The sequence below is a fragment of the Mobula birostris genome, chromosome 13 (genome assembly GCF_030028105.1).
Source record: "Mobula birostris isolate sMobBir1 chromosome 13, sMobBir1.hap1, whole genome shotgun sequence".
NCBI lineage: Eukaryota > Metazoa > Chordata > Chondrichthyes > Myliobatiformes > Myliobatidae > Mobula > Mobula birostris.
The window spans coordinates 55,198,113-55,210,090 of record NC_092382.1 but is presented as its reverse complement, the minus strand read 5'-3'; the positions used below and the strand labels follow the sequence as shown (position 1 = coordinate 55,210,090).

The 11,978-nt window shown below is 46.8% G+C and overlaps 1 protein-coding gene across 1 annotated transcript; it reads right to left on the bottom strand.

The window, feature by feature from the left end:
* Nucleotides 1–209: 209 nt before the first annotated feature.
* LOC140207621 (uncharacterized) lies at nt 210–8,798 on the bottom strand. The gene is made up of 2 exons (XM_072276167.1): nt 8,777–8,798; nt 210–2,143 (listed from the first exon to the last, which is right to left on the bottom strand). Exon 2 carries the CDS (start codon nt 1,735–1,737, stop codon nt 430–432), a length of 1,308 nt encoding a protein of 435 aa, XP_072132268.1. The 5' UTR covers nt 1,738–2,143; nt 8,777–8,798; the 3' UTR covers nt 210–429.
* Between the last annotated feature and the right edge of the window lie 3,180 nt (nt 8,799–11,978).

The window sequence follows — 11,978 nt, the reverse complement described above, 5'->3', positions numbered from 1 at the left end:
GCGAGAGATGAACAACAGGGGAGGATTTAAAAGGACCGTCGTGGAACAGAATCACTGGCAGGGTCCAGCCGGCCTGAGTTGCCTCTTTACTCTATATTAGGTGTGTTATAAATTCACTAAGTACCGGAGACAGACTTCAAAATAGAACTGATTTATTTGTGTCAGATCCAGAATATTAAATTCCAGTCCCATTAAAGGTGAATGTGCAGCAGAAGAAACTCCTCCCATGCCCAGTGACCAGGGTGCAGAACTGGGTGTGGTGAGCAGCAGCAATAATTGCAGAGTTCAGCACCGACAGTCGCTCTCAAAATTGCATTGAGAAACAATGATGGACAAATATCCAGCATGAAGCTTATTGAAACTTTATCCCCAGTGTGAACCCGGTGATGTGTTACAAGGTTAGATTACTGAGTGAATGCTTTCCCACATTCATAGCAGGGGAACAGCCTCTCCCGTATGAACTGACTGGTGTGCCAGTAGTTGGGATGACCAAGTGAATCTTTTCCCACATTCTGAGCAGGTGAACGGCTTCTCCCCTGTGTGAACTCGCTGATGACTCTCTAGGCTGGATGACCGAGTGAATCCCTTCCCACATTCTGAGCAGGTGAACGGCTTCTCCCCAGTGTGAACTCGCTGATGTCTGAGTAGGGTGAATGAATGAGTGAATCCCTTCCCACATTCTGAGCAGGTGAATGGCTTCTCCCCAGTGTGAACTCGCTGATGACTCTCTAGGTTGGATGACCGAGTGAATCTCTTCCCACAGACTGAGCAGCTGAACGGCCTCTCCCCTGTGTGAACTGACTGGTGTCTCTGTAAAGTGGAGGACTGAGTGAACCTCCTCCCACAATCTGAACAGGTGAACGGCCTCTCCCCAGTGTGAACTCGCTGGTGTACCAGTAGGTCGGGTGACCGACTGAACCCCTTCCCACAGTCTGAGCAGCTGAACGGCCTCTCTCCAGTGTGAACTCTCTGGTGTGCCAGTAGGTCGGGTGACCGAGTGAATCCCTTCCCACAGTCTGAGCAGATGAACGGCCTCTCCGCAGTGTGAACTCGCTGGTGTACCAGTAGGTCGGGTGACCGACTGAATCCCTTTCCACAGTCTGAGCAGGTGAACAGCCTCTTTCCAGTGTGAACTCGCTGATGTGCCTTCAGATTAGATGAGCAAATGAATCCCTTCTCGCAGTCTGAACAGGTGAATGGTCTCTCTCCAGTGTGAACTGACTGGTGTGCCAGTAGCTTGGATGACCGAGAGAATCCCTTCCCACAGTCTGAGCAGGTGAACGGCCTCTCTCCAGTGTGAACTCGCTGATGTACCTTCAGTTTAGATAAACAAGTGAATCCCTTCCCGCAGTCTGAGCAGGTGAATGGCCATTCCCCGGTGTGAACTCTCTGATGTTCCTTCAGTTTAGATGACTGAGTGAATCCCATCCCACAGTCTGAGCAGGTGAATGGCCTCTCCCCAGTGTGAACTCGCTGGTGCACCAGTAGGTCAGATGACCGAGTGAACCCCTTCCCGCAGTCTGAGCAGGTGAATGGCTTCTCCCTGATGTGAACCCGCTGGTGCACTATTAAATTGGATGACTGAGTGAATCCCTTCCCACAGTTGATGCAGGTGAACGGCCTCTCCCCAGTGTGAACTGACTTGTGTACCAGTAGGGTGGATGACTGATGGAATCCCTTCCCACAGTCTGAGCAGGTGAACGGTCTCTCCCTGGTGTGAACTCGCTGATCAGCCATTAGGTCAGATGACTGAGTGAATCCTTCCCCACAAATTCAGCAGATGACCAGCCTCTGCCCAGTGCGAACTGACTGGTGCGTCCACAGGTGGGAAGACCGACTGAATCCCTTCTCACCCACAGAACAGGTGAATGGCCTTGTCCCAGTGTGAACTTGCTGAAGTACCTTCAGTTGAGATGACCGAGTGAATCCATTCCTGCTGTCTGAGCAGATGAACAGCCTCTCCCCAGTGTAAAATGACTGGCATGCCAGTCGGTCAGATGATCGAGTGAATCCCTGCCCAGTCTGAGTAGGAAGGACGATCGAGTGAAGCCCTTGCTCCAATTCTTAAATATCTGGACAGTGTCAGAAAATCTGGCGTGTTGTGTTCGAGATTCCTGCAGATAAATTCCTTGTCGTTTTTAACCTGTGAAAACATTTACAAAATCCATCAATGGCTGAAGGACAACATTTCAGATGAGATCACTTTAGTCAGCAAGCTGTGATCTGACATCACACTGTTACAGTGAGGGTCAACCCAAGTTGGAGAGAGAATTCATCTTCGAACTGGCACAGTGCTGGTATCTAGGATTAAATGTTAACTGGAATCAATCTCCCTGATGCCTTTCCTGTCTCTATAAGAATGGGGCATTTCTGCCATCTCCAATCTGTTCTTTGCCTCAGTTTGAGTCTCTCCATTGGTATTATTCCCTCTTCCCACCGAGCTACATGGGTGTCTCGTTCCACAGTGACTGAAGCACTCTCACACAAATAGCCTTTGTTGACCTGCAGCTGGGACTTTTTTTTATGCACTGTTAGATTAAAGTGCCACAGTTTTAACGCCATATAAAAATTTGCTGCTGAGATGAACGGTCGGTCTGATAAAAGGAATTAGAGTGAATATTAATACTATTTAAGGTTTTTGTCACAGTCATAGAAAAGTACAACACAGAACAAGACCCTTCAGCCCATCTAGTTTGTGCTGAACTATTTGAACTTTCTACTCCTATATCCCTACTATCCAGGTACTGACACAAACCTCTTAAATGTTGAAATTGAGGTCACATTCACCACTTGTGCTGTCTGCTCATTCCACACCCGGATGACCGTCTGTGTGAAGAAGTTTCTCGTCACGTTCCCCTTAACATTCCACCTTTCACACTTAACCCATGGCCTCGTGTTGTTGTCCCACCCCATCTCAGTGGATAAGGCCAGCTTTCATTTACCCTATCTTTGCCCCTCATAATTGTGGTACACCTCCATCAAATCTCCCCTCAATCTTTTACATTCCAAGGAATAAACACCTAACCTGTTCAAGCTTTCCTTATAACCCAAGTCCTCCAGACCTAGCAACATCCTTATGATTTTTCCCTGAACTCTTTCAACCTCTTTCATCTTTCCTGTAGGTAGGTGACCAAAACTGTACACGATACTCCAAATTAGGCTTCACCAATGCCTTGTACTATGTCAACATAACATCCATCTCCTGTACTCAGTACTTTGGCTGATGAAGGCCAATGTGCCAAAATCTTTCTCTCCATCCCTATCTAACTGTGACACCACTTTCAGTGAATTATGGACCTGTAGTCCCAGATCCCTTGCTTCTACATCACTCCTCAGAGCCCGACCAGTCACTGTGTAAGACCTTGTTCCTACCAACGTGCAACACTTCACACTTGTCTGCATTAAATTCCTTTTTCCGTTTCTCAAACTATTTTCCCAGCTGGTCCAGATCACACTGCAAGCCATGATAGTCTTCCTCACTGTCCACTACACCCCAATCTTGGTGTCATCCACAAATTTGCTGATACAGCTAACCATGTTATCACCCAGATATCTGACATAGATGACAAACAGCAACAGATCCAGCAGTGATCCCTGTGGCACACCACTAGTCACAGGCCTCCAGTCGGAGAGGCAACCATCTGCTGCCACAGTCTGGCTTCTCCCAAAGACAGTGTCTCATCCAGTTTACTATCTCATCTTGAATGCTGAGTGACTGAACCTTCTTGACCAACCTCCCAGATGAGACTTTGTCAAGTGCCTTGCTAAAGTCCATGTGGACAACATCCACTGCCTTGCCTTCATCCACTTTCCTGATAACTTCCTCGAGAGAGTCTATAAGATTGGTTAGACATGACCTACCGTGCACAAAGCCATGCTGCCTATCCTTAATCAGTCCACATCTATCCATATACTTAGATATTGATTTCCTGCACATACGTTCCAATAACTTCCCCACAACTGATGTCAAGCTTACCAATGTAGAATTTCCTATTTATTTTTAAAGCCTTTCTTGAACAGCAGAACAACATTGGCTGTCCTCCAATCCTCCAGTCCCTCACCTGTCCCTAAGGACGATTTAAATATCTCTGCTTGGGCTCAAACAATTTCTGCACTTGTCTTCCGCAGGGTCCCAGGAGAACAACTTGTCAGGCCCTGGTGATTTATCCACGCTTATTTGCCTTAAGACAGCAAACACAGATTCCATGAAGTTGATGCTGCTTTGCCTCACTTCTATAGACTCTGTGTCCATCTCCTGAGTAAATACAGATGCAAAAATACTATGTAAAATCTCCCACTTCTATTTTGTCTCCTCATATAAATTACCATTCGGATCTTCCAGAGTGGGCATGTTTCTGCACTGACTTTCTCCATGTTTCTGTGACACAGAAGCTGGCCAAACTTGTTTGGAAGGGAAACTGGCAGGAATGACGATGGAGCAGCAATGGCTGGAGTTTCTGGGAGCAAGTCGGGAGCTGAGTGATAGACACATCCCAAAGAAGTGGAAGCATTGGAAAGGCAGGAGGCCACAACCATGGCTGAAATGAGAAGCCAAAGCCAACATAAAAAACAAAGAGAGGGCAAATAATGAGTAAAAAAGATTGAGAAGCTTTCAGAAACCAACAGAAGACAACTAAAGAAAGGTGAGCTCAGGGTGTGGAAATATGATATTGTAGTCATTAATGTGTTTTGGTAGCACCCAACAGCCTGAGGCATTTACGGGAACAAGATATCTGGGGCTTCAATATCTCTTGAAAACCAAGGTTCCCTGCACTAGTTACAATTCAACTTTTATTTTGGCAGGCACATACAAACTCTACACCCTCAAAATTTCACTTCTGAAGAACTCCCACTTACCAAGTACTCCTTTGCCAGAAAACAGCCTGTCCCTATCCACACTTGTCAAATCCTTGCAAATACCATAAAAATTGACTTTCTCCAATTTAGAATCTCAACCCCTGGTCCATACCTCTGTTTTTCCGTATTTACTTGGAATCTCGTGGCACTATGATCACTAGACACAACATGTTCCCATACACTAATTTCTGTCACCAACCCTGGACCATTTCCTAATAGCTTACTGCACACTTCAACATCAGAAATTTTACGTACTGATTAATGCACATTTGATGAACTCTACCTCAACTAGTCCTTTTACAGTATGGGAGTCCCAGTCAATATATGTGTAAGGGGTTTCTTCTTTTATGTTACTATGTAGGCTAATCAAAATGGCTTCTTTGTTATGTTAACTGCTGAGAAAGTTCTCTCTCTAGCAGCTTGTTTGGGTTATAAAGAGAGTTGTATTCAGTTGCTAACCAATTGGGATAGATGTTATTCTTTCTTGTGTGTCTGTAAGCTATTGTGATGCGCGGGCTTTGGCACAGAAGGCACAATGGGGTCAGAGAGAGTGGACACGATGCTGTGAGCTGGCTGATAGGATGGACCCCGAGCCAGAGTTCGAGGCCCAGGGTCTTCAGCGAGGAGAGGAGATGAAGATAGACTCGTGTGGAGCGTCTGGTCGACCACTGTGGTTGGTCCCGGGCAGTGCGTCGAGGTGGTCAGAGGGAATTGAATGGTGGAAAGAAGACCCCGCTACTTGAGCCCCAACTGTTGTGCATGAAGGGATTGAACTTTGATAAGTTTGGTGCCTTTTATTTCCTTTTTTATTTTATCTCTATTAATTACATAGTTCCAGTAATATCTATAAATCGTAATCATTTAATGGCATATGGTGTATTGTCTGTTATTTTGCGGGAATGCCACTGATCCTTGAATGTGGAGGTGGAGATGCTGGAGAAGACAGCGCACCATACGCTACAAGAAGAGCCTGGTCACGTGCCCATTTCCGTGATTAATTTGAAGGAACAAAACCTCATCTTCTAACTGGCCACAGCATCCACACAAACCCAGTTTGGCGGGGCTGAAGGCCGCTTCCCCTAGATGTAAGTGAGTTGAGGGAGCCTGAGGCTTACCCGGGGGCTACATATGGGAAGTTATAATCACTTACAATATCAACTTTTGTTTCTTGGTATAGTCTGTGAACTCTCTACAAATTTGTTCCTCTAAATCCCTCAGACTGTTGGGTGCAACCAGCTCCCAGTAATGCCTACAATATCATAATTCCATGCCCTGGGCTCATCTGGCTTTCCTACGATGCTTCTTGCATTGCGATATACACAGCTCAGCACATCCATCGCACCATGCTCAACCTTCTGATTGCTGACTTTGTCATAGGTCTGAACAACATCTGTCTGATGTCAAGAAAACAACCTCTCCCTCAATGTCAGAAAAACAAAGGAGCTGATTGTGGACTACAGGAGGAATGGAGACAGGTTAACCCCTGTTGATACCAATGGATCTGGTGTTGAGAGGGTGAACAGCTTTGAGTTCCTCGGCATAAACATCACCGAGGATCTCAAACAACAGGAATTCTGCAGATGCTGGAAATTCAAGCAACACACATCCAAGTTGCTGGTGAACGCAGCAGGCCAGGCAGCACCTCTAGGAAGAGGTACAGTCGACGTTTCAGGCCGAGATCCTTCGTCAGGACTAACTGAAGGAAGAGTGAGTAAGAGATTTGAGAGGGGGAGGGGAAGATCTAAAATGATAGGAGAAGACAGGAGGGGGAGGGATGGAGCCAAGAGCTGGACATGTGATTGGCAAAAGGGGATATGAGAGGATCATGGGACCAAGGCTCTCATGTGGTCTGTACATACCGGCTGTGTGGTGGAAAAGGCACAACAGCGCCTCTTTCACCTCAGACAGTTGAAGAAGTTTGTTATGGGCCACCAAATCCTAAGAACACTCTATAGGGGCAATATTGAGAGCAATCTAATTGGCTGCATCACTGCCTGGTTTGGAACTGTACTTCCCTTAATTGCAGGACTCTGCAGAGAGTGGTGCGGACAGCACAGCGAATCTGCAGATGTGAACTTTCCACTGACAGGACATTTACAGAAACAGCCACCAACTGTTGCAGCTGCTACCATCCGGGAAATGGTACCACAGTGTAAATGCCAGGATCAACAGGCTCCGGGACAGCTTCTTCCAGCAGGCCTTCAGACTGATTAATTCATGCTGATAGAACTGTATTTCTATGTTATATAGACTGTCCTATGTACAAACTATTTATTATAAATTACTATAAATTACACATTGCACATTTACACGGAGACGTAACGTAAAGATTTCTACTCCTCATGTATATGAAGGATGTATGTAATCATATCAATTCAATTCAATTCACCCTCTCCACTATCTGTTCTATCATTCTGGCTCCCACCCCCTCCACCCCCCTGCAACTTTAACCAACACTCCCACCCCCACACTAGCACTAGCAAGCCTTACCACTAGGATATTAGACCTCTGCTAGTTTTATTTCCCTAACTAACGAATCCCCTATCACCACTTTGACTTTCCTCTGCAAGGTAATTCCCCCCTCCCCACCCAATAAGTTTCTAAAGTGGTCTACCTGCTGTTGTGAGGGATGGCAACAAGAGCACTCTGCGATGGCTATTTAACCTCATTCCCCTTCCTGACTCTCACCCAGTTTCCTCTGTCCTGTACCTTGGGTGTAAATCACCTCTCTTCATGTCATATCTATCAACCCTTCCGAGTCCCAGATGATCCGGAATTCATCGATTTTGAGTTCCAACTCCTTAAAGTGTAGCTGGATACACATCTTGTAGGTGAGGGTGTCAGGGACACTGGAGGTCTCCCCACCTTCCCACCAATGCCCCCTCAAATTTGTAATGACAAGTGTGTGCAAATATCTTGTGCTGTGCAATTGTTAACAGTAACAAAAATGTGCACACTGAATTTTATATAGAGAGGTATTGATTTTAACAGCTAGCAAATCACAATCAATAAGAACTTTGATCTCCCCTAGGTTTGATCATGTTCATCTGCACTCTCACACAACCTATGTAGCAGGCCTGTAGCGGATAATGAAGGATCTTCTCAACAGAAATTTTGCACGCTGTCTATATCTGATTTGCTTGCAAAATGATACTTTAAAAAGTCAGATTTCCCAATATCACTCCACTTCTTCCCACTTGCAAATTCTCCAGCAACTTTTGCATTGCCACAATACACACAGGTAACACCATTTTCTGTATTGTACATAAATATTTCTCCTGAACCCTCCGGGTGACTGACGGTGGTGAACTCATTGATGGCAATGCCAATGAATATGAAGGGAAGGGCAGCAGTCTGTCTCTTTGGAGTCTGGCACGTTTGTTATGTCAAAGTATGTTGCCCAGGACAAAGGTGTTTGATATCATTGTGTACCCGGAGAGAACGGGTCAAAATATGTTCCCACGGGTAGAAACATCCAGAACAAGAGGAGGTGGAACAAGCAACACACACAAAATGCTGGAGGAACTCAGCAGGCCAGGCAGCATCTATGGAAAATAATTCTGTTTTACTTATTTTGTGTGTGTTGCTTGGATTTCCAGCATCTGCAGCTTTTCTCTTGTTTGTGGTTGAAGGTAGAACAAAGGTGATTTTCTCAACTACTGATATAAAAGATTTTGTTCCCTTTCCCCGAGTTCCCAATCCTTGCATTTAGATAGCTGGAGCTCAGTTCTGTCTGAGAGATCCATCGGTTCCCACTCCCTCATCAGCCGGAAGATCCCCGGGGCCCGTGTACGGATGCTGGGGCTGAGAGAGAGAGAGAGGGAAGAGAACAGGACTGCCCCGGGATTGCGGGCCACGGTGGCAGGAGCAATTGCCCCTCAGTCAGAGTCGAAACCCCCCGCCCGGTATATACTCTTACCTGTAGCTGATTGTTCCGCGGCCTTTTGTGTACTGCGCGCATGCGTGATATTCGGGAACGTCAACAACCCTGACGCCTGCGCATTTAATCGGTGCTGCAGCGCGGGCGTTATTTTTAAGGCACCGCTTTCTGGGTGATCACGGTGACTTTAGGTTTCTGCAGGCACCGGTTCCATGTCCATGCCTCACTGTGTTTTGTGTGTAGAAAACTCAGCAGCTGTTTTCACGCAGAAAGCAGCTTCCATAAATAATATACTCAATATCAACAGGCATTTCGCGTGTCAGGAGCCAAGGTACAATCCTCTTACAAAATGCAGATATAAAACACAAGAGATTCTGCTGTTGCTGGAAATGTAGACACACACACACACACACACACCCACACACACACACACACACACTATTCTGGATGAACTCTGCAGTTCGGGCAGCAACTAAGCAGAGGAGTACACAGTCTAGCCATGCCGAAGGGGCTCGGCCTAATCGTTATCTATTTATTCCTCTCCACATTTGCGGCCTCATCTGTTGATTTTCTCCAGTATTTTGCAGACATTAACCACCTTTTTAAAAATCAATCAGCTTCCAAATGTTTCTGTAGCCACATCCTGCTGGTCTGATTCCTCTTCTTCCTCCTCCTCATAAACTCTAGACCCCATCTCTTTCTGGAGCCCCAAAGCCCTGACTCAGGCTGGAAACTCTTTGGTTTCTGTCTCTGCTCCATCGAAAATTCACTCGCTGGTCTGCTGTCAGACTTTAGAGGTGCATTGCAGCAACCCAGCTGTCTATGGCACAGTCCTTTGAAATGAGTGAAAATGACAGAAAACGTTGAAAAGAGCGGGGAAGGAGGAGTTTAACCACCTTAGTTCAGAGCTCTAAAGGACATCAAAACCACAGTGAGCTCATCTTCTTATTCAGCCTGGAGAGAAGCATGCAGGAAATTCATGCAGGTGTATAGGATGATGAGAGGCACTGGTCGTGTGGATAGCCAGAGGCTTTTCCCAGGGCTGAAACGGCTAACACGAGGGGGCATAGGTTTAAGCTGCTTGGAAGTAGGTACAGAGGAGATGTCAGAGCTAAGTTTTTACACAAAGAGTGGTGTGTGTGTGGAAAGCACAGCCAGCGATGGTGGTAGAGGCGGATACAATAGGGTCTTTTAAGAGATTCTTAGATAGATACATGGAGGTTAGGAAAATAGAGGGTTATGCAGTAGGGTAATTCTAGACAGTTTCTAGAGTAAGTTACATGGTCGACTCAATATTGTGGGCCAAAGGGTCTGTAATGTGCTGTAGATTTCTATGATTCCATGAAATTCAAAGAAAATCTCCTATCCCACGGAGTAGTAACTAGTTGCAACCTGTCATCACAGGGAGAGTGAGAGGGGAACGGCAGGGATAGATTTTCATATACTGATATGGAACAGAAACCTGGGCAGGGACCAGATGGGCCGACTGACCTCTCTAGTGTACATTGTGAGTGTGGTAGATACAGTAAGTACCTGAGACACGGGATTTCATACAGAACTGATTTATCTTTCACAGATCCACAATATTAAACATCAGTCTAGTTTAAGGCTAACATCAGCAGAACAGACTCCTCCAATGCTCAGTGACCAGGGTTCACTCCTGGGTGCGATAAGCAGCCGCAAGAACTGCAGAATCTGACAGTAACAGTCCCTCATGAACCTGCAGCTGCCTTCAGTCACCGTGATGGTTAAACATTTAACACAGGGCTGATTTGAATTAGAAAATACCATGAGAGGTCAACTATTGCATCCAGTGCTCCCGATGCGGCCTTCTCTACATCGGTGAAACCCGATGCAGATTGGGGGACTGCTTCGTCGAGCACAATAGACAGGATCCCCTGGTTGCCACCCACTTCAACTTTGCTTCACATTCCCATTCGGATATGTCCATACATGGCCACCTCTACTGCCATGATGAGGCTAAACTCAGGTTGGAGGAGCAACACCTCATACACCGTCTGGGTAGTCTCCAGCCCCTTGGTATGAACATTGAATTCCCCACCTTCCCGAAATTCCTGCCCCAGCCTTTCCCCTATCCCAGTTTTACTCTGCTCCCTCCCCCTGCTGCCTACCACCTCCCTCATGGTCCCACCTCCTTCTATAACCATTTAACCATATAACAATTACAGCACGGAACCAGTCCATCTCGGCCCTTCTAGTCCGTGCCGAACGCTTACTCTCACCTAGTATGTGCCACACAACCAGCACACCATCCTTCGAATCCATATTCTTCCCCATTTCCTCGATTGGTAAATGCTGTTTGATGCTCTCCAAACGGAAGCACTTAGCCTGGGCTGCCACTGCGGCCTCTTCAACCTCCGGCAATCGAGACGTCCTCTGACTCTTTGACTCCTCGACCTCCACCCGCAGTCGCAGCAGTTCTGACCCACGCTCCGTGTCCATCTCTATCTGGGACGCAATTACACCACCAGCTTCTTCCAATCTGTTCTGGGTCGATTTCTTGAGCTTCTGCTGATCCTTTCGAAGGTTGGTCATTGCAGCGTCTCTTTGGATTAATTCATCAGTAATGACCGCAGTTTCGGCTCGGAATACCGTTTCCCCGTTTCCAGTTTGATGAGCGTGGACTCCAATCCTTCAATGGTTGTCCCAAAATTGCAGCACTCAGTCTCCATCCTGCATTTCTGAGCGTTCAGTTCAGCGGTACAAATCTCCTCTCTCAGCCAAACACTCAGGATCTGCGTCCTTCTCCAGAGCTGGCATTCGTCCAAAGAAAGTTTTACTTAGTTTATCCCTAGTCGCCCGGGATCCCTCACTCGCCTCAATTCATAGCTTTCCATGGTGAATCCCAATGCTAGGAGATCATCCAAATACACCAAAACTCCAAACAAGTCCACATCCCCCGTCCCCCGCGGGAAGGTTGCAAGGGCTCCGGATATGCCCTGTGGCATCTTTTCGGACTGGAAGAATCCTAGGGGACCTATAACTGCCGTCTTCTCCTCATTGGCCTCACTCATCGGGATCTGGCAACATCCACTCCTCAGATCCAGCACATTAAACCACATCGCACCATTCAGACAGACCATCGCGTCTTCGGCCGTCAGACCCGTATTCAGGTCAATGACAGTGCGCCTTGTCAGAGTCCTATAATCCACACACACGTCCTTCACGGCTGCAGGGGCCAGTCGCCGCGACCTCTCTCTCACCGAGGTGTCTTCAGCGG

Bases quoted from the DNA above. Each gene is read 5' to 3' on its own strand.
- LOC140207621 (XM_072276167.1), bottom strand. From the start codon at position 1,737: ATGGCTGATCAGCGAGTTCACACCAGGGAGAGACCGTTCACCTGCTCA.